The sequence below is a fragment of the Larimichthys crocea genome, chromosome XVII (assembly GCF_000972845.2).
Source record: "Larimichthys crocea isolate SSNF chromosome XVII, L_crocea_2.0, whole genome shotgun sequence".
Classification (NCBI taxonomy): domain Eukaryota; kingdom Metazoa; phylum Chordata; class Actinopteri; family Sciaenidae; genus Larimichthys; species Larimichthys crocea.
In genome coordinates, this window is record NC_040027.1 from 5,467,348 (window position 1) to 5,490,584 (window position 23,237).

General features: G+C 38.8%; 1 protein-coding gene across 1 annotated transcript; it reads left to right on the top strand.

The window, feature by feature from the left end:
* Nucleotides 1-18,774: 18,774 nt before the first annotated feature.
* On the top strand, nt 18,775-20,981 carry sox14 (SRY-box transcription factor 14). The gene has a single exon (XM_010740539.3). The coding sequence runs from the start codon at nt 19,376-19,378 to the stop codon at nt 20,090-20,092; it is 717 nt and encodes a 238-aa protein (XP_010738841.1). The 5' UTR covers nt 18,775-19,375; the 3' UTR covers nt 20,093-20,981.
* Nucleotides 20,982-23,237: the final 2,256 nt, after the last annotated feature.

Consider the following 23,237-nt stretch of genomic DNA (forward strand, 5'->3'; position numbering starts at 1 on the left):
TTTGCTTCCTTGCAGAGAGTTTGATGAGGCAAATAGCATAGCTTAGCATTAAGAACTGAAAGGAAACAGCTAGCCTGGCTCTGTCCACAGATCAAAAGTACACCTAGGAGCACCTCTAAAGCATCACGTATGTCTATTGTTTAATCTGTTCACAAACAGCAGTGCTGCGGCTTCAAATATCAACAAAAAACACAGATTCAAATCTAAAACCAATATAACAACAGTAACATGCTGCAAATGAAAGCTAAAACACAGAAACGAAAAATTCTAAATCAAAAACAAATGCAACAGAAAGATGCTGCATATTCAGTCAACACAGCAGAAGTTCTCCAGACACTGCACTGTGGGCAATGCAGGATGTTGGTTTGTAGTCAATGTCATGGGGCAACCACACACGTATTTGATATTGAGACTGCAATTCACCATGTTGAAGTGAAAGTTTTATTTGCACCTTTACTTAAATAGAATGGAAGTGAACAAGGGTGAGTATTTGCCATTGTTGATTTTGCATATCTGTAAATATATCCTGATGCCAAATTTTAAAAAGCATAATTACATTTTAATATTGCCTCTTTGCTCCACTTTTCTTCCCGCTTCACAGTTAACATGCTCTCTCATCTGCTCTTTCTCTTGGAGAAATCAAGCTGTTTCACTTTGCACATACTGTATAAACATACATACCAGTTCTACACAGATACCTTTTTATTATTTGCATCACTTCATGTTTTTAGTGCAGCACATATCAGTGTTTAAGCATCATAAATAGAATCACTGAACGCTCTGCTGTTTACCTTCAGGAAAAGGCAAAAATATCCAACACACCAGTCCAGAATACCTTTCTGATGGGTGTATAACCACTGTGTGTTTGATGTAGAAACAATGAGGGGAAAATTTAAATTACAGCTCACTGATTAAGTGCATTGCAAACTATCCTGAGCAGATCTGCAGTTAACAATCATTTTCATTATCAGTGAATCTGACAATTATTTTGTGATTAATCCAGTCATAATTTAGTCAGAAATGCTCATCACCCTCTACTAAAACCCAAATCAACAGTTGAAAACCCAGATGTGTAAGATATTCAGTCAACAATTAGACAAAGAAAAGCAGAACATTTGCATAGTCAGCCAATGATGAGCACTTTTCATCCTCACCCAAAAAATGTAGAACAGTGATCAAAATTCCAAAAGATATAAATGAGCTATTGAAGTAACCTCACTCTGAAATGTGTCTGCAGCAGTGCTGAAATAATGGACATGGACAAAAGCTCTAAAATTTCATGCTAATTACTGGGAGACCTTTGCACGGCCGCATGTGCTTATCGCTGTGTACCTGTGTGGCAGGTGATAGAGGTGAGAGCGGAGGCAGCCTACATGGCAGCAGCAGCTGATGGAGCAGCTAAGCCTGAGGAGGAGTTAAAGGTGTGGGCCTGGCCTGTGTTGTGTTGCTGGAGGCCTAACTGGAGACAGATTAAGGACTGTGCATTTATCTTTGCTTGTAAATGAGTGACTGGCCAGTGTTGTTACTGCCAGGCCAGGGTATTGGAACAAGAGGCTTAAGATGTTATCAGAGAATGCTGTGCCTGCAGGCACTCTGAAGATTATAAGGCATGGAAAAAGACAGTGGGAAAAGTGTTGACAAACAACCAGGGGTTATTTAACATTAATTATATGCTAAGCTAACTCTCTCCCTGACCCATCAACACAAAGCTTATGAGACCATAGGGGTTCAGCGTCCCTTTATCAAGGTCAGGAGTCATCAGTTCATTTTGATTGGCTCTGAGCTTCATGTGTTAAACAGACAATGAGTATCATGGTGGACTGAAACAACAGAGACACAACACAATTAGTATCGCAGCCTACCATATCCAGACTAGAACACTGACGGCTCATTGGCTGATGATTTGACCACACAACATATAAAACTTACATGTTTACATGCATGCGCCTAAAAGCAGTCGTCACACATTATTATACCGGTCTGTTGTTTCTAAATCATTGCCTAAAAAGTCGCAAAAGTTTCCTGGAGGATTGTGTGATTTGATTCTAATTTGCAGGCAAATCACGACAAATTCTCATTATGATTTTAGTCTGCTTCGATCAAAAGCAGTTGATTATTTCCAATGGAATTTTCTTAAAAGAACTGCTGACCTAAAAAGTCTAGGTTACACTATTACTAATTACTTGGAATTATTTTGTATTCTATGTAAAATGATTTCCAAATGTAAAGTGCTAGATGGACACGAGCCTCAGGCTACTGTTTCAAAATCAAAGAATGAATATATTAAACAGAGCATGGCCCTAGCAGAGCACTAAATATATATATATATATATATATTTTTTTTAAATTTTAAATCTACAAATGATTCTCTGTCAAAATCAGTGAAGTCAGTGAGGGTAGGCTCTCTCTTGACAGGTCGAATGACTGGTACAGTCATTAGTAAAAGTGGTTCTTCATCTGTTGGAAAATGTGTGTGTACTGACACACAACGCTTCTTGTGATTTTCTGTTATTTAACTTTTATTTAAATAACCTCATTCCCCATTTACAATGACAACCTGGTCAAAAGGCAGCAGCAAGCCACCAGGAACAGCTCTATAGTCCTGCTACGATTTCAGCATTGTGGTCAAAGTGAGAACTGCAGGTCACATGACCCTGAAAGACTACTGCTGTTAGGGTTGATCTGGGCTCATGGGACTGATTTATTTGACACAAAGTCATAAACAGTGAAAAGTGTGATCAGTACAGCATGTACATTAGGAGTAGATAAAAAGTATAATGTGTCAAAAAGATGTTAAGACTTGTGTCTCTTTGCTGAATACATTTCAAACAGTTTTAATACTGCCTTTATCAGCTGTTAGCATGCTGCTCAGTGATGATGTACTGCATATGTAAAAATGCTACATGTAGCAGCATTAAAGGACTTCATACCTGATGTGTTTTATTAAATCAGACTTTGACTCATAACTCACTTTTGGCTTGACGGCAGCTGTGACTCTCCACACCTGTTCTAACAATCTCCTCTTGCCTGGCAGATAGTTTTAGTTTAGTGTTTTTTGACTTTCACATCCACTCTGAACCAAAGCAACCAGCAGCCATTGAGGATACAGTGTGAATGGAGATTACCTCTTGAAATCTCCCGTATCCCTTCTATACACCACCCAGCTGCAGTGACAGTTACAAATTGGTATTTGGATGACATGCTGCTGCAGATAATTAGCTTTACTGTCAAGGATTACACTGAAACAACAAAATAAGGACTGCAGTTTGTGAGAGCTGAGGGCTGCAGATTGCAGGCATAAATACTACAAGTTCAAACTTTGTACCCTTTCAGATCACATACAGAGGGGTTACACTAAAGGGAAGTTAGGAAAGCACAGTCATGTGAACGATCTCAGTTTCACCTGCATGTGCTTGATTTGACAGATGTATTGCATTTAAACTATATCATGTATGTATTATGAAACTTTTTGTAGGTTATTTGCTCGTAATCTCCTCAAGCACATTCTTAAATTAACCTCAGTACAATTTTAACAAAAAGCCAGTGTATGCTGTAAATTAGTGATGGCCACCCAGGATGTCAGGATATGCTGTAAGATAAGGTGTCACAAAGTATTAAAGAATAATAATCACATTTGAAATACAAGATGACACCTAAACTGATTCATTTTAACGAGTCATGGTGCAATGACCATAGCAGCACCTTACAACTCAACTTCAAAACAAACAACAGAATACCAAAGATGTGATGTAGCTCTCCAGAAGCACATTTTAGTGGAGGCATGTTGAAGATGGAGTGTGTCACAAGGATGGAGTAGTAAGAGAGAGGGCTGTTTGTATCCTGTGTGGTGTTTTAGCACTGGCCTTGTGTCATGACACTAGCCGACCTCATACAGTATGTAAGGACCCAGAGAATACAAGAGATGAAAGAAGCAACAGATGTAAAACTCCGGCTTTTGGGCATTCTGAGCAAGATTATGTTTGCCCTCATCCCTGTGCCCTCCTCACTGCACTGTACTTCAAATAATCCTGCAGGAGTCTGTGGATTGCGCGTTACTTGTTAACTTTACTGCTACTACTTCTTAAAAAGGGTTACAAACTCTGGGAGTGTGAGTCAATAGTGCAGCCTCCTTGTGAATAACTCGACTGACACTGTCAGGTTTTGAAATTTTCATTACAGGTCATAGGAAAGCAGGAGAACGTCAGTGTCAGATGTCATGTTTTGGTGTCGGCCCTTCAGAGTCAGAGAGCAAGGACTTATTCATATGCTCACTGCTGTCACACAGGGAGGAAGCTGATGGAGAGACTTCAACTCCTCCACTGGCTCTACCTTCAATAGACCACACAAACTATCTGGGCATGGGAATTAAACTTGTGGAGAGTTAAACTCTATGAAACACTGCATTGAAATAGCTCATAGAATGAATAAAAAAAATACAAATAAATACAAAATACAGAAAAAACTCATCAGATATAAAACTATTTTTCTCTTTCTCTTCTAACTACTACTTGTTTGTGACTGATTTAAATCATGTTCATGTTACACTGACGTGTAATCAGGTGAATGGTGTCACTCCCACTCTGCACCTTGTACGTCTGTTCTTGCACTGTGTAAAAAGATGTAACACTTTACAGCACCAAGTCACACACCACCAACTGTTTGACTTTTTTGAGTGAAACTGGATTATATTTTATGGAGAAAATGTTTTCTCCGCCTCAACTCTCTGTGATTTACAGGCTTTCCTGCTGGACAGTGAAGTAAACTTCTGCCACGTCTAGCTGCTAATAGTTAATGTTAGCTCAGTTTGTTAGCCAGGCTGCCTGGACTGTGAGCTCAAAACACAGAGGAGTGTGACTGTTTGTACCAGAAGCATTTTGGACCACTGGGAATAGAAGGTTTTCAGGCATGGGTCGCGAGTAAATGCAGACGGGAAGCAGAGCCAAGCAGTGTAACCGGGCTCAACAGCCTCTATAGACATAATGGCATGAAAAGAGTTGCTAAGTAATATTAGCTGGTTGCTATGTCTTGTGTTGTTGACCTTGTTATACCGTGATACTTCCTATCTATTTATATGTCCCTGTGCTCACATTCATCCACATTCCATGACCTTTTTCTGTTGTCAATAGTCGTTCTGTGAAACATAGAAAATCTTTAACTGAAGCAGGCCAATCAGGATAACAGGTAATGTAACAATTGGATGACACGTGCATCATGTGGACAATTTGCAAAGAGAGTTTTGTCTAGACACTACCAGTCTGCTGTTGATGCTTGCCCTGCTGTAATCTGAAGATTTTAATATCTATGAAAAAAAAATCTGGCACATTTGATTGATTTGTAAAACTATTTCAAGTCATTTAACAGCAATTATTTCTCTGCACCACACATAAAATGCCACCGCAGGCGATATAAACCTGTGATCTCGCTGTAATCTCTTTTGACTTGGATGTGTGGACAGAACCTTTGATGTTTGATGAAATAACCAGCTAGTATCCTCTGCACACAGACAGTGGTCGCCATCCAACAACCATCTCACACGTGACAAATGTCTTTTACTGTAGATGCATACAGTATAATTGTTAGCCTCGCTGTAATCCTGTTTGTTGTTGCATATTTTCCCCTGCACAGACTTGATGAGACTAGTTGGAACAAGAAGAAAGAGAGCCGTGGTTTCTCTGTGTCTCTGTCTATTTTTAGCATGGAAATAATGCTGGTAATTTGTTTTTATTCTTTCTCTCATATCATAAGTATGATTTATAGCTATGAACATTGGTTGTATATATATATAACATAGAGGTATAGTATATATATATATATATATATATTATATATATATATATATATATATATATATATATATATATATCCTGACTAAATCTGTTTAAAAAAATGGATGAATTATGAAGGATTATGTCCGACTGATTGTGATGAAGATTGTTTAATTGTTGTACAGACTTTAGTCAAAAGACAAGGTTTTTATGATCATGACTCAGTAAATACTAAAAGCTGTTTAAATCACACCACATGTTTTGCACTCCTGTCTCACACGACTGCTGTGCATTCGTAACAGTTAGAGGATGTGGTCAAGTTCCTTGTTCTCCTCAGACACAACCCAAAATTCATTTCAGCCTTTTGCAACCTTCAACAGCTCAGCCGCAGTTCCCTCACCCCTTTTCTCCTCAAAGCAACATGAAACAAACCAGAGAGCAAGCAATTTTATTGTTCAGTGGTATCTTTAATTGTGATGAAAAAGGATTATGTAGATTTCTGTAAGCCTCCCTGACAAGACATATTTTAAAGTGAATAGGCCATAGAACAGGAATATGTGTCAGTGGTGGAGGCTTAGTGGAACGTCTTCTCAATAATAGGGTAATCCTGGAGTCTAGGGATCCCTCATTTACCCTCTCAGCTGAGAGACGATGTGCACTGGTCTCCAATTATAGCCCATGGTCTCTTTAAAGACAAAGGAAAGGACTCAGACTCTGTGACTAAGTGTCATAAAGATATTGCCTTTATCTTTATTACTTCTTCCAGTATAGAGCAGTATAGAGTAGCTTTGCCAAGGAAAACATAAAAACTAAGAAACAAATAACAATGCAGTGCACCTTAGATTGTATTTGGCAGAAGCACAAGAGCTAGATGTCAAAGCTCAGATGATTGCTATTTATTACTTGTTAAATCTGTTTGTGTAGACTAAATAATTCAATTCAATGAGTTTAGTCCTTGACATGAACTGCTCTTTAATCTCATCTTGCAAAATTTTTGTGTCATCCTGCTCATAGAGGTTTGCCACTGAATGACTTTACATTGGTGGATGCATGTAAACCTCAATGTTTTGACAGCATATACATTAAAAGGTAAATCTGTACATGGCTGTTACTCTGGCATTTCCACAACCTTCTTACCTCATCCCCCAATTTGATAGATGTCATGTAGCAAGAAATGACATCTGTCCTAGACCATTAACAGTCAAAGGTTAAGAGCACAGACACCCCCCGGGTATCTCATTCTCTGTGTCCTCTGTTTTATAAATAAATGTTTTTAGTAAAACAAAAATCTACTTTTGAGCTAATATCTCACCATGCACACATTTAATAAAACTGATTTCTGGTGACATTGGTAGCTTTACTCTTTGCCATCATTGCTTGAAATGTCCTCATATGACTGTTTATTTCTTGGTGTTATATTCCATCAGACCATGAACTGAAACAAGACCTTGAGTTGGCCTAAAGTGGGGACTGACTTCCAGATGCATGTGGCTGTTTAAGTCCTCTAACTCGGCTGAAACAAAGAGTATGAAATAAAGAAAAGAGCTGTGTGATTTGTGCAAAAGATAAACAAAGACTAAGACTAATTGCTGCTGGAGGTCAGCGTCCCAAATGCATATTCAAAGCACAGGGTGTTGCCGTAAATTTATAGTAGTCACAGTTATTTAATAACCTGAATAGGCAATTTCGCAGTGAATCTGCAGAGAAAGGGGACATGAAAAGTTGTGAAGAATTGATGATGACTCTTTGAGAGTGGGTGAGATAAAATTGACCATGAAATCTGGGGCTTGGAATTAAATTGGTTGGAAGAAGAGGGGAGGAGAAAGGTGTGAAGTGTGATCACACACACAAGTGTCTTTGTGAAAATGCCAAGGTTAATTTGCACATCAGTTAAATGCATAATTAAATAGGAGAAAATCTGTTTGGACAAAGGAAACCCTCATAAGGAGAAATGTAGTAAATAGCTGAGATGGTTGAAGTGATTTGTGTTCGGTTTGGCATTTCTCCGTAGGCGCCTGTGGGTGTACACAGCTCCTCCTCATGCAGACTCATCAGGAGTTCATTTTTAGAGACAATATTAGAATGGACATAAGGACAAAGAGGAAGGACAGTGTGTATTTGATGAACTGTGAGAGGCTGGCTGGGTCACCAAAAAGATCTATCACTGCAAGTTATTGAATATTAGAAAAAGTCAGTTTGCAATGTGCATTGCCTCTCTCTATAATAGTTTTCATTAATGCTAGTGGAGCCCATCTTTTCCATGAAGGATTCAAATTGTGCACCCATGCATGGGATGTGCACATACTGGACATGATGTGGAGGATAGAAGATGGTGCGTGTGCACATTTTACATAATGACATTCAGTATTACCTTGTTGGACTGAATTGTAAATGACCCCACAAGATTCTGGTGCTGTAAACAGATACACAAGTAGCTCTTCTTCTTTAGTATTTCTGACAGAGTAGCCACTCAAATCATGTTGAATGGACCCTGGTGCTTTGTTCACTGGTTTGCATTAATGCCAATACACAATAACAATCCATTTGAGATACTTGATTAATCATGCTGAAGCACAACTTTTGTTTCTGTCAAGGTTACATGAGAGTTTTGAAAATTGCCTGCTGTTCTTACTCTTACTTAATCTCTTACATTGACGCTGTTACCATGATTTGTTTCAGCTATGTTTTGTTACATTACAATATGTTTTTAAACATTTAAAAAATTTTAATTTATTGCTTAAAAATATGTTTTTGATTTTTCTTTCATCAAGAATATCCTCAGATATTATAATCATGACATTCTAACAATTGATTGTAAGGGGCTTCCGAACATGATAACGGAGTTTACTCAACTTTTCCAAGAACAAAGTTGTTCTGCTTAAGAAAAACATGACGAATTATGACTCATCTTACAATGCATGTTGCAAATGTACCTAACAAATGTTAGCAATGCAGCTAAAGCACTTTAGAATGAATATTTCATATCAAATTATTGGACTAATGTTGAGCAGAGTTTGAACTAACAATAAGGCAGTGGAAACACAACATAAAGCTAACTTAACATTGGCCCAGCAAGTTAACATTTTATCCTTATAGAAAATTACAGCTATATATATATGTCAAGCGATTAAAAAAAGTATCTAATTAATTATAGTCTCTGTGATTCATTAATCTAAATTAATCACACATATTTTTTTTCTGTGAAAAGCATCCAAACATATCCAAACATGTTGTTTCCACTGTTCACATTCATTATGAGCATCTCAGGACAAACTCAGTAACAGTCCCTGTGACAACAGGACTTTTTCCCAACATCTTATGTGTCAAAGTAAAGTTATCACAGAGGATGCTCTCTGTCAAACCTCTGCCTGTCCTCAGTTTGCGTCTGAATGCCTGTTCGAGGTTGAGTGTGGCTGGCTGCTAACGCTAACATCAGAGGTGTTGCCTCCATCATGCTTACAAAGCAGGTGTTGGTGGTACCCGACTCAGAGGTGACACCAGCAGGTACCACGCGTCCTGATTCTTCTTCTTTTATTTAATGGTGTTTAAGGAGCATTACTGCCACCCACTGTGCTGGAGAAGTTTCCTAATTCCACTAGTGGATGCAGCCCGAGTAAGCTCGGGTGGCTTGTAGCACGTTAGGTGTCTATTAATTAATTACTCAGAATTAACACGTTCAATTATATATATATATCTATATAGATATAATATTATATATATAATTATATATATATATATCCTATATATATATATATATATATATCTGTATAACATTAGACATACAGAACCTACAGCTGCACTAAGGTTTTGAATCATTTCATCCAATCACATTCATTCTGGCTGGTGAATTCTTGAATCTCTAGCAGCAGCAGTCCACCCTGCTCAGATGGGCTGATATCAACCAACTCATCTGAGGTGTTTGATTGAGAATAAAATCAACCTTCTCATTAACATGAGACTTCATCTACATCAAAGTCACTGCCTTGACTCTGTCACTTGAAAGAGTGTGGTTAGGACCAGGGTGCAATCCATTGCCCGGGGAGGCCCTTTGTGCATCATGGTAATAGAGAACAAAGAAGGCCAAAACCTTATGCTATTAAAATAGATTCACCAAAACCAATTGTAGTCTATTAACTTGAAAATGACACAGAGGAACTGACGAGGGTTTTTAGTGGCAGATGGAGTTTCCTCATACCATGAAATTTGTATACTTGGCTACTAAGAAAACAATTCTTGCTGGTACGTTGAGCAGCCTTCCTGTTTTCACTGAGTAAGTGACACTGGGAGAGTGAGAGAGTGTGAAGCCTCTTTAATTGCCTTCGGTCACCCACAGCGATGAACCGGAGCACCACGCAGCTTAGCAAAGGAACCGGGCAGAGGGCCTGATAGATATTTTATCACCCAAGTTAACGGTTAATGAATTCCCAAAGTGAAATCTGTCACTTCAAAAATAAAGAGGAAGGCAAATTAAAGGGAGATAGAGAGAGACAGGGGAAGAAAGGGACTGGAGAGGGTGACACAGTTTTAAAATGCCCTATCTTTTGGCCATCCCCGGTTTTTCAATGGAATAAAGAAAACTCAGCCTCTTTCTTCTCCTCTTTTCTTCCCCCGCTTTTTTCTCCCTCCCATCCTCCTATCTCTCACTCCGCTTTTCTCTGAAAAAATTCTCATGAATGATTTATATGTGTCTTGTTATCAGCAGCGATTTCTATAGACCCCAACGCATTCACCAAGACATTTGTGGCGTAATTGTTAATTTTAATGCCATAATGGCTTCAGATGGGAGCTCTGATTAGACATTTATTACACAATTAAATGAAACATACTCAAGAATCACAAAAGCCTTCCGTAATTATTTCAGGCCATTAATAAAATGGGCATTAAATTATATTGGACACAAAAGAGAAGTGAAATAGATTTCCATTAGAGCAATAGAGGCAGAGAGGGGTAATAGATCCTGCCTGAATTCACTCTGAAATTAATTGTTGCCCAGCCTATTTCCACACACAGTGGAATAAATGAATGAGAAAAGAGAGGAAGAGAAGAACGAGTTGGTGGCCATGAGAGTGAGGGGAGGGGGTTACATTAAGGGCTTCTGATAAAAAACCTTTTGTTTGACATACTACAATAGACCCTCAATTCGAGAGAGAGAGAGAGAGAGAGAGAGAGAGAGAGAAAGAGAGAGAGAGAGAGAGAGTCAGAGAGAGAGAGTCAGACCAATTTCAATTTTAGTCCACCCCTCCAGAATTCTGAGTCGAGGTTATATCCTCTTTTCAAGTTTGGTTTGCGTTTGAATAAACAGCTATCATAGCTCTACCTGAGAATGCATATATCTAAATGTGACACTCACTAAAAAGCAAAGTGTGGGTCATCACCACGAGCCAAAGACAACTGCTTTATATAAAAAAAGCATATGACAGGAAATCAGTCTTTTCTTTCATTATTAAATGACCTGAGCAGATTCTTTGACTCTTTTACAGCAAGTCACCTTCCAGTTTTAACATGATGGAGGTCAAGCTCCATACACTAAACAATAGCAGTGATGCAATCAAATTTTTACTCTTTTCAGTAAAACAATAACATCTGAAGATAACAGTCAAGGACGATACATGAAAGTAGAACTTTGCTTCGTAATAATAGAATTATGATCATTGTTCTAATACAAACTAATGTGTACCTTATACACTGTGTACAATTGAAAAGAAAAAAATGAAGATGCTACTGTATATAACAAACCAAAAAGTTTTAGAGATTTTTCTACGATATTCTTTTCATATTTTTTCTGAAGTATCTAAGTGAAAGAGCACTTACAATGAAAAAATTAACAGAATTTATTTTCCCCATCTCTGAACAGTAAGATTATGACAGTTAAAGCACATCAAAGCCCAATGTATGGCAAAGACTTTCTGAAACCATTTCCAATGGGAACTCTAAATTGAACCATCTTTTGAACTGCGGTCTCTTGAGATCTTCTGTAAAAGTGTAAAAGAAATGGAAACTGATATCTCACAAGGCTCAAACAGATCATTCAACAAAAATTAATTAATCATTCACTGATACAGATTTGTAGAATTGTATTTTTCTTCTCCATCAGTCTGTCTGGCTTCAAAAGCTTCTACATTCAACGGTCTATTTTTCATTATTTCACACTTTATTTCACTGACTTGTCTCTGTTTTTTGATTTTTACAATACCTACAGTCCAGCTCAGAGTTCACGAGCAGCTGCTTTGTCCCATAAAGGTTTTTCCACTTCATAATCCAGGATACCAACTCTGTTAACAAAACATGGAGAAAAGGCACAAAGGTGGGTTGATTGATATGTGCAGTTTTCAAGAGTAGCACTGTGGAATATTAATTTTCAATGTGAGTTTTTTAATTCAACACCTAACTAAGAGAGGTTGTATAAAAAGAAAGTATTAAAATAAATATGAGTAGAGGATGTTCACATGGGATTGTTGACCCACTGGGATATACATTGATCTTGGTTTTACTTGACTCTTACTATGTAGCTTTCTTCACAGGACAGTTGACCACCAAAATGTGCTTTCCAAGTAAATGCCACATTGTGTGTTTTACCTCTGGGTGTCTACACTGTAATATAACCACCAAATCCAATTAATCAAAATGTTATATTTCACAATGCTCTGTGTTGTATTTATTAAAAAGTATTCTTGCAATAATTAAAAAGGGCCGACAGAGCCTGAATGTCAATGCTTGGCACGTACTCTAACAAATTACGTCCACTGATGAGATATAGCTACAGGCTATAATGAGAGGTAATGAGTGGGTATAAATGTGTCATAGGTGTTATCATGGATGTTTTACTTTAAAAGAACAGCAGCTATTTCATTTGAGAAAACCCCCAAATACAAAATGTAGTACAACAGTGAATCACAGCACAGAGATTTGGGAAGCAGCTGTTGTCAGAGGTGAGTCGTGTACATCACCATTTTGTCAGCCATGATAGTGTTTAGTAATGAATATTACCTCAAGCATTGTATGACATTAAGAAAGTGGAACTTCTTCAGAATCTATTAAAACAGATGAATGTATGAGTGAAATATATAAATTTTCAAAAAATAATTAATCAAAATAAAAATTAAATCAGCACAAAAGATGGATCCAGTTTTGTGTTAACTAATTAACACTCATCATTTAAGCAGGATTTTGAGAGATTTGTGTTACTCAAGGTCGCAACAACTCCATCGTCCCCTCAGGGTATGGCCTTCAAGCATCAAACTGCTGGTCTTTTTCAAAAGTTTTGTGTTTTGTGTGTGCCGCATCCAGATGAGGACTCTGAAGACTTAGACTATTTTTTGATAATCCTTTGACCCACCGTTTAATTTTCTTGACATAGTCATGACAGGAACTCTTCTCCTGTGTGATGTCCATATGTTGCACAGGAGAGAAGAAAGGATCTGGGAGCATTCTTTGGGACCACCAGTGAAGAAGGTCTGCAAACCCCTGCCACAGCTGCGAACCGTCAGCAGGCAGTGGACAGTGTAGAACGATGATCAGGCGTGGTGGCAGTGTTAGCTTTGGAATTGAGGTCAGAGGACTGATGGAGACTCAAGTAAAGTAGCAGGAACTTAAAAGGACAATTGTTTGGTGACTTGCTGAATGAACTTGGGAGATCTTTAGTACAGAGGCATACCTTCATCTGCAGACTGTGATGTACTGCAGGCCAGCTGTCTACAATGGGATTGCTGACATTCTTTAGTATTGCAGGACCATGGACAAGAGCTTTTTCCATATCTGTCTGACAAATACCAAAGCACTGTCCATGTATTTCTCCTGGTCTGGGAAGAGAAGAAGTTCCTAACACAGGAACTCTGAGAACATTCTAAAAAAATTAAAGAGGAATCGAGTCCAAGTGGCTCACTGTTAGCTTGGGCCTTGCTGTCCAGATGAAAGCTAAGTCAGTCCAAGAGAGTTGGTTTTCCCTCCTGTATAGTCTGCAGTTCTCAGTGGCTGATTCCATCGTTTTGTTTAACAGACTTAAAGAGAGGAAGGAAGTCAGCTCCTCAATCTTTTGTTGTTTTGTAGAAGGAGAACCTGAATTCCATGTCAAGGGCATCCACCTTCAGACAAAAGAAAATGAGGCGTTTCATTGAACCAATATGAGAGGACAGTTACTATGCTATCTAAGGACATTATATGCTCTGGCTGCAGGTTCAGTCATCAAAGGTTGTGGCAACAGAGCAAAATCGCAAACAAAACATTTAGTAGAGCTTCTTCTGAGTTGTTTCTCAGACACAATGCTAACTTTGCCATCCATATACCAACATACCAAAACTAATTTGTTGATCACACTCTTAAGACATCATCAGCCAGAAGCTGTTGTGTTTTGTCAAGCTGGAAACGTGAAAAGGATTTCCAAAACTAATTTTCAAATTTTCAAAACTAGTGAAAGACTCTGTCTGTGAGAAGAGCTCGACCTTCTTGTATAGGGTAGCTTAATAGAATAGGGGGAAGATTATCCCGCGTTTTACCCTATACAGCTTCTAAAGTTTGTTTGTTTGTGGGGACACTGCACTGCACAGCACTTTGAGACTAAAGCAGCAGTTTTACATTGATTTGACTGGTTCATTATCTCTGCACTATAGCCAAATCATTTATTGGATGTTTCTCTTTTAGACACTGTCAATATAGAAGCTGTTATTTGAATAGACACACGCTATGTGCATGCTCATGGTTACCATAGAAACAGTCAACAACTATAATGTGTCAACTTACTGAGTAGCTTAGACTGTTGTGAGAGTTGAAAAAGAAATATTAAATGCTATCATTCAACATTTAGTCCTAACAGTAAAGCTATGCTTCATATGGCCTAAACCTGTTTTATTAATATTATTAAAATGTGTTTATTGTATGATTTATATATATGCTTTTCACTATTTATTGTATTGTTTTATTATGAAAATATGTTTCATGTTTTTGTTCAGTAGTGGTTCAGATTCTCATTTATACTCCCTAAATCTTATCTAGTGAGTCACAGTCTCATGTAAAAGCCTCAAATCCCCCTGCAAAGAAGGCCAACTCTAAATTAGCTTTTTTCTCTCTTAATGAAGGTCAGGAGAGAGAGTCACATCTTTTCCCTTTGTGATAATTTATCCCTATCTCCTGTTATCTCTTTTGCCCCTTTAATCCTAATTGTATTGTATAATTGTGTGACGTGGACCTCATGGTCTTTGAAGTATTGCCCCCATCCTTTCATTATTACCTGATGCCTTGAACCTTTGTTATTTTTTCTCCTGCGCTGTACTATGTACTATGTACACAATAAAAGCAAGAACAGCTGTGTAGTGTAGTCATTTCAAAAGGTTTTATTCAAGTCTGGTTTTATATTCTTACAGAGAAATTGTCTGCTGTATACATATATACAGTAGACCGCATATATATATATATACGTGTGTGTGTGTGTGTTCTGTAACATATATCGAATGTTAACAATAGATCTCACATACCACTCATTGCTGTTTTCATGACCTTTTAGTGTCAGTGAACGATACCTAATGATAAATGAAACATGTACAGTGTTATATCTGCAATGTTATACACAAAGGCTTTCTTTCACAGATAACAAAACAATTCATAAACTGAAATTCTTCACATAATTATCAGTAATTCCAGCATACATATTTGTCCATTTGTCTACCATTTCCAGGGACAACATGGTAACATTATTGTAAACTGGAGACAAATACCATGATCACACTTTTGAATGTGAAAATAAAAATGAGGCAGATAGAACACTTTCTCTATATGTTGTTGGAAAAAAAAACAACAACATTGTGTCTGGTGTTAAATAATTAAATTATTTTCAATTTGAACAAAGGAATCTGAGCAGTGTCATGTGAGGCTCTGTATCCTGATTACACCTCCCTGCTCAATGAGAAAATAACATGGAAGTTTGTGTCATTTTTTAAAAAGCTTGAGTGTAGATCAACCATTAAAATCAGGGATGACTACAAGTGAACACACTTGACGTGTGTGTTTGTGCACATACATCATTGAAAGTCAGATGAAGGTACTGCAAAGTTTGAAGAGAATGCAATGTTTAGAATATATACATATATGGTATGTATACATATGTGCTGGCTAATTTACATTGAATCCCATAGTGATGCTAAAGTAACAGATATTTCTTGACAACATTAAAATGTATTTGTGTGTATTTATGGTGTCATAATGTATGAGTTGTTTAACGGCACTTCTTCCACGCTGTGAAAGAGCGCGTTAAACATTCTGCAGATAGAAAAAAAAGAAAAGTTCGAAAAAGTTTGAGAGCACGTGAATTGTCTCACTTTCTAATATTTTATTTTGTACAGAGAACCATCACTAAATAGGATGGAAATACAATAAATGGCATTCAAATGTCTACCCGAGCTTTTAAGAGTTTTTGAGGGAGGACGCAAGTGTGTAGTGAAGAAAACCTCTTACCGCTCCAGCACCATGGACAGTTACGGTAGGGGAGCTTACCTCAATGCTCTCTACGGGAGCCCAAGATGGCTAATAGGCTCTGTGTGTGTCAGGCCGCTCCCCATTCACTTTTTAAGGCGAGATGGATGGACATGTGTCCTTAGATAATCCGAGTTTTGTGTGTGTTTGGTGCGCGCGCGCGCATGTGTGTGTGTGTGTCTCAGGCGCGCGCCACTGCGTGTCTGTAATCTGGAGGTATAATTGGTTGAAATAAAGTCGTCCGTTTTATAATTATTATACACCAGCTGAATCAAATATTGGCTATACACACGGAGAATATATTCTATTCCTGTTTTTGACTTTTTTGATTGTTTTATGTTTTGACAGTCAAGTCGGTTCATATTTCTGAATGCCTGAAGTTTGGAGATGGACGCAAGTTTTTACCAAGAATAAAACCCACAGCTGTTTTATTTATAAACTGTCATTTTCCGTTTTTATCTCAGACAGTGGACTATCTCATATGCACTAACGATTATATTTGAGAAACCTGAGGAGAAACTGCCGGTGGAAAAAAATAATCGTCTCAGTCCTTGACAAATTAAAAGCTATTGCATTTCTCATTATTCCGTCAAATTGTCGAGGGAACTTTCAGCGTGCTTTTATTAGACAATCCGAATTTTTGAATAAGAAACATAGTTGACTTCTCCCTCGTGAGTAGGAGGCTCAGCCCCTAAAATCATTTCCCGTTATCTAATTCATTGATCTCCAAATGAAGCCTAAGCTGCTGTATGTATAGCAGCCTGCACGCTACATGTCAAATTGCATACGCTGCTCAGTGAAAGATAGCATGACACAATTTCAAACTTCAAAATAGGCTGAAATATACAGTCCGAACATGCGGTATACTACCTCACGGTTGCTGATGAACATCATAGGCAGCAGATTGGGAGGATTTCAGGAGCTTTTTTTTCTTTTTGCAGCTATCCGGTCGGCGCTTGTATTGAAAAAAGTCGGGGGTGTCCTCAGCTGTGGGCTACATTGTTCTGTAGGTCGGGGTTAGGAGGAATTGTTTTCCTCCAAAAACGGGCATTTTTTAAAGATAATTTCAAGGGGTTGGAAGAAAAGATATGATGGGAATCTTCTTGTTACAGGCTACCGCTTGACGCATGCGTGTGCAGGGATCGGGGAGAGAGCGTGAGAAAGACACACACATGGTGCTGAAATATGAAATATCAGAAGCTGAAAAATCAACTCCATGTGTCCTATATTGGTTAAAAAATTACGCCATGCAGGAAATAGTATTTACCCCGTTTGTACAGGATAATATTTGAAATGTATCTAAGTTTAGGGACTGCATTTCTGAAGTATAATTTAGTTATTTCATTTTTTTAAAGTATTTTATTTTTTATGTATTTCTCACACTAGCATATTACAGATAAGCACGTGTCAGTGCGGTGATGACACTAAACATTCAAACATAAGCTTGTCCAAAGACATCCTTAAATAAACGTCCTTAGCGCTGTACCTAACTCGAGACGACTCAGGGTTGTATCTCCAATCAGAGCATTTTGACGGTGTGAACAAAATCAGCTGCAGCCTGCGTTTGCTTTAATAATCACAGCTGAAGGAATCATATATCAAGCACATTAGCCCGAGGGCTATTAGGCAATGGTCCTCATTGAAATTAGCATTTTGAAACGATCCCTCTGTCTCCTCCTTAAAACCACACTGTCAAATTGATGTGAGCTAATGCAACTATTATAGGCTCACAACGATGGTTCCCTAAATGTTGATGTAATACTTTCTTGGTGTTTGTAATTCTGTCACTGCACAGTTCACTTGCATACGTTCAAAATCGATGGCATGCACGAGCTTAAACCGTGCACGCGTATGTTTTTTATTTTTATTTTTTTTTTACTTTTCGCTCATAATTGCGACGCGCTGGAATAACATGTTTGTAACGTGTAATGTTTGTGTACATGTTTTCATCCTCCAAGGTGAACCTTTTCACACACACACACACACACTCCGTGTGTTTGGGGCTGTGGGGTTAGAGCCCTGCTGAAGTGTTCTTGAGCAAGACACCGAAGCCCGGCAGGTGCGAAGCCGCCATGTTTAGAGTTTGATATCCAAAGGAGAGAAGGAGTTTTCTTTTAAAGTCATCTTTGAGGTATTAATAGTCTATTCTTTGTTATTATCACTATTGTATTTATTGTTGTTGTTAGGCATATTATCATTATTGCACATTCCCTCGCTTAAAGAATAGACACGTATAACAGCTGTATTAGGCCTATATGTATGCATGTGGTCGACAGAAGTGCTCCCCTGTGACTCTGTGTGGAGCTGTACAGTAAATCGGTTGCATGGTATAGTCACCTCTCTGGATTGAAGTCAGGTTTTAAGTGGAAAAGAGGTTGAAGGTCCGTGTTTGTTGCGATTCATTACATTAAATGGAATCAGGGAGGGATCCCCCCCCCCCCACACACACACACACACATTGGCGCGCGCGCGCATACACACTGCATACATCCCTCTTTCCTTATTTTTTTTCTTCCTCTACTACCAGCCGCTCTTTGTTTATGTTGTAATGTACATATATTTTTGGTGAAGGTATTATAATAGCCGCTCTTCGTGCTGATTGGGCGCTCAGGTTGGTGAGTGAACGCCCTGCAGATTATGTCAGATTGCGTGCAGAAACCAAACCAGCCCAGCCTTTGAACTTCACCGCTTTTGGCTCGTATTCACGCTCTTCCGCTCATTTCCAAGCCAGGTGCTTGACGACAAACCTCAGAGAGAGAGAGAGAGAGGGAGAGTGTCGCAGAAAAAAATAACACTTTTACGACTCCTGCAAACTGACTGCGGAACATTGCTTTCACCTTTGAGGATTTTTTTTGTGTGTGTGCATCTTGCATGTGTTTTTTTTTCCCGTGTCGTCTGCCGCAGGTCTGAAAGAGAGTTGTAACTGGACTTGAACGAGCGCGCATCAGTGTTTTAACTCGGGAAAAGCAAACCGGGCTCTGGATTTTTATTTTATTTCATTCTACTTTTTTGCTCTTTTCCAGCTTCAGAACATCCCAGACGTGGCATGACTGGTATCTGGCATCTAGACAGGTGAATAGTTTCCCTTCCTTCCGATAAGAACTTTTCCTCGTCATTAACATTGAGGATAAAAGCATACTTTTTTAAAGATGTCAAAGCCTGCTGATCATATCAAGAGACCCATGAACGCGTTCATGGTTTGGTCCCGGGGCCAGAGGAGGAAAATGGCACAAGAAAACCCCAAAATGCACAACTCGGAGATCAGCAAAAGACTGGGCGCCGAGTGGAAGCTGCTTTCCGAATCTGAGAAGAGACCTTACATTGACGAGGCCAAGAGGCTGCGGGCTCAGCACATGAAGGAGCACCCCGACTACAAGTACAGACCTAGGCGTAAACCCAAAAACCTGCTCAAGAAGGACAGGTACGTTTTCCCTTTGCCTTACCTCGGGGACACCGATCACTTGAAGGGACTTCCCGTGTCGGCCGCGGACTCTCTTTTGGGCCCCTCGGAGAAAGCCAGAGCGTTTCTGCCGCCAACGTCCGCTCCTTACTCCTTCCTAGACCCGAGTCAGTTCAGCTCCAGCGCTATCCAGAAGATGACAGAGATGCCGCACACGTTGAGCACCAGCACTTTGCCGTACGCGTCCTCGTTGGGATACCAGAACGGCGCGTTCGGCACCCTTGGGTGCCCCAGTCAGCACACCCACACCCACCCGTCGCCCACAAACCCGGGCTATGTCGTCCCGTGTAACTGCACAGCCTGGTCAGCGTCAAGTTTACAGCCCCCGGTGGCCTACATACTTTTTCCAGGTATGACCAAGACTGGGATAGACCCATATTCATCCGCACACGCCACTGCCATGTAACCCTCAAGACTCTTTTCTTTTTTAAATTCACTTGAATACTGAAATGCATGTAAATATATTATGGACAGCGCGCCCCATTAAAAAGGCATGAACAGTATTAACTGCCTTGGACTTGTTATGGCCAAAAAAAAAAAAAAAAAAAAAAAAAAAAAAAAAAAAAAAAAGAAAAAGAAAAAGAAAAAAGAAAAAAGAAAAAAAGAAACTTTTCCAGAAATCCAACAAGTTCCTGTCTTGAGCAGAGGAGCTGGATTTGGTGTAAAGGACGGTGCCCTGTGAACTGTAAGAAATGTAAATGTTATAACGTTTATGGCAACCAGAAAAGGAGGCCTTTAACTTTATTTATTGTGTACATTTCAATGCTGATATGCTGATTTGTGTTGATTATTGATAGGCTACTCTTTTATTTTGAAAAATTTGGCTTGCACAATTAGCATTCTTATTTCCTGTATAGGCCTAAGTAGTCTACATTTTGGCACTCGTGATTTTATGATGTTCTGGATAGGGTCAAAATCAGGACCTATAGGCTGGATTATATACGGGTCATATTGTTTATATTTATCAAAAACTGGCACATAAAACTAGATCGGTCTATTTAAGATGACAAAAAGAAAAAAAAATCATTTACATCCAAATGTTTGATTTTGCATTTTTCCTGTGGTTCAGTGCTGATATAGTCACACGCGTCATTTCTGTTCTGTTTGTTTGGTTTTTTGAGGATAACTTCTCTTTGAATTCAAGGAGTTATATGTGTATTATCATCTAAGATGGTAATTTAAAATCTGTCATGTTATGGAAAGGATAATGTATCTAGAAGGTTGATACCTCCTGCTCTTTGTTCAATTGCTGAACAAAAGGCATTTCGAATAAAGACAATCTGTCTTCAACGCTATCAATTTCCTGTATTTGTAGGTTATTGGGTACTTGAGATGGCAAAGATTGTGCTGCGGGGTTCAGTTAAACCTGTCAGTTTAAAAGCCTCATTTCATTCAAATGTTCAAAAAATTCAAAACAAATTCTTAATAATAATAACTATGTCATTTAATTCATCCTTGAAACGGAAATAACACTTCACCTTTTAAATGAATAAAACAGCTGTGAGAATTTCAAATGTTAGACCCAACTTGACCCCAAACTGATCAATACAGATACATGCTAAAGACTGAACATGAACAAAGTCCAAAATCAATCGATCCTCTGTGTCGCGTGTCAAACTCCTCCTCAACATTTAAAGCTTTAATTGCCTCCTCCGTCTGGCTGCTGCTGCTTTGTTTTTGAATGGTTGGAAACAGGTTTGAGACATGTTCAGTCAGTAGAGTACGGTGAAGGTGTTTTTGTGACACTGCGATGAACCGGTTGTGATCTTTTGATGTTTGACAGTTCAGCAGAGGCCTCCCCGGAGGGATTCCGCCCGTCCGACCTGTCTGACTGCTTAATCACTTCAAGGAGGGAGCTTTCTTCTTAATTATAGCTTTGACTAATGGAACAAACTGAATGTGTGTGACTTTTCTTTTTCTTTTCTTTTTTACACCTTTGATTGTTTTCTTGTAACCTGCAGGCTGATGAAGCATCCCGCCACAAAGCTACAGCGCGGTTTAAACATCCCTGCGTGTCTGTTTAGTTTAACCGACAAAAAAAAGAAGGTGCTGCAGCCAAAACGCCGCTAAAGCTTATTACCATCATCATTCACACGTGTTTAAACCTGCATAAACTTGGTCTGACTCTCACTAAGACAATGCTGGATAAAAACAACCCCACACGGAAGGAATGATTCCAACATTTAAAGATTTAAATGTGAATCCGGCCTCCTCCTCCTCTGTGTGAATGGAGCAGAGGATATGGGGAGCGCGGTGTGTGTGCCCTCACATTACACCGACTGTAGTATTAATTAAAAATTTCATTCCATATCCAAATTGTTTACTTATCTGCCAGGAACATATGCCGAGAGAAGTTAAGATTCACGATTCTGCACTATTGCCCAAGGTGCAATTCAATCCTGGGGAGGAAGGGAGGGAAGGCAGAGGGGGGAGGACGGGCAGATTTTTATGACAGACTTAGTGCTTATCTGCAGCTGTAAATTAGGGTGATACTTCATTGAACCGAATGTGAAGTTTTACATCAAACCCCTACAGCATCCTAATTCAACTTTGAAATTAGACAATTATAATTACTTTGAGGAGGAACACTGGATCTGTTTTATTTGATTCTTTTTGAGGCCACTAACTTTTCTATACATTTCGATATTCACGTGACTGTTGTTCAAATCGCTGCTAGTATTTTATACACAGCTGTTTCAAGTTTTTGAGTCACTCATTGCCTGTAATTATCCAACTTAGTCACGGAAATTGACTGTGGTTACAACGCCCTGAAATAAATAACCCTAACGATAAAACGGCATCTGAGAGGTATAATGGGAGGGAAATTATGATTTGAAATTATAGGAGAGGGGTGGTGGTGGTGGGGTTTGGTTGAGGGGGGTTAAATCTCTCTTTAACTCTTCTCCCCTTGACGTTTTTATTGGAGCACAACAGAGAGAATTCAATCTGCCTTATCTACAGGACTCCTTTTCAGCGGCAGATCAGAGAAAAGGAGAGGATAATTGTTCTTTATTTTATTGAATTTAACGCGACCGACGAGCGCTTTTCAGGTCATTTATATGCTTCATTTAGTGATAAAAGTCAACGAGGAGGCAGACACGGAGGAAAGCGTTTCACTTTTTCCTCCACAACACTTCAAGTCCAAAAAAAGCGAAACAGATGAAACAAAAATATGGGAAGGAGGAGGGGAAGACATTTTTAATTAAAAGAAACGGGTCATTTACATTATTGTCTTTTAATGTTACCCTGAAATCATTTTCAGTAAATGGAGATTGATAAGTGGCTGTTGAGCATGTGGTTTTGTATTAAGGCGTGCTAATTTCCTAAATCAAAAGAGAAAAAGTTCCCTCGAGGAGAGAATGAGGAAAAAAAATACTGATGATGATGAGGAGGAGGTTATTGTTGTTGCCCTCCGGATGATGGTGTGAGAGGAAACGCAGGTTGATATGGAGGATGGCATTCTAATTAGCTTTTCTTTTTTTGGCTCGTGTCAACGCAAGATTTGACACAAATATATATAGAGAAATTATTTTTCGTGGGGATAAAAACTG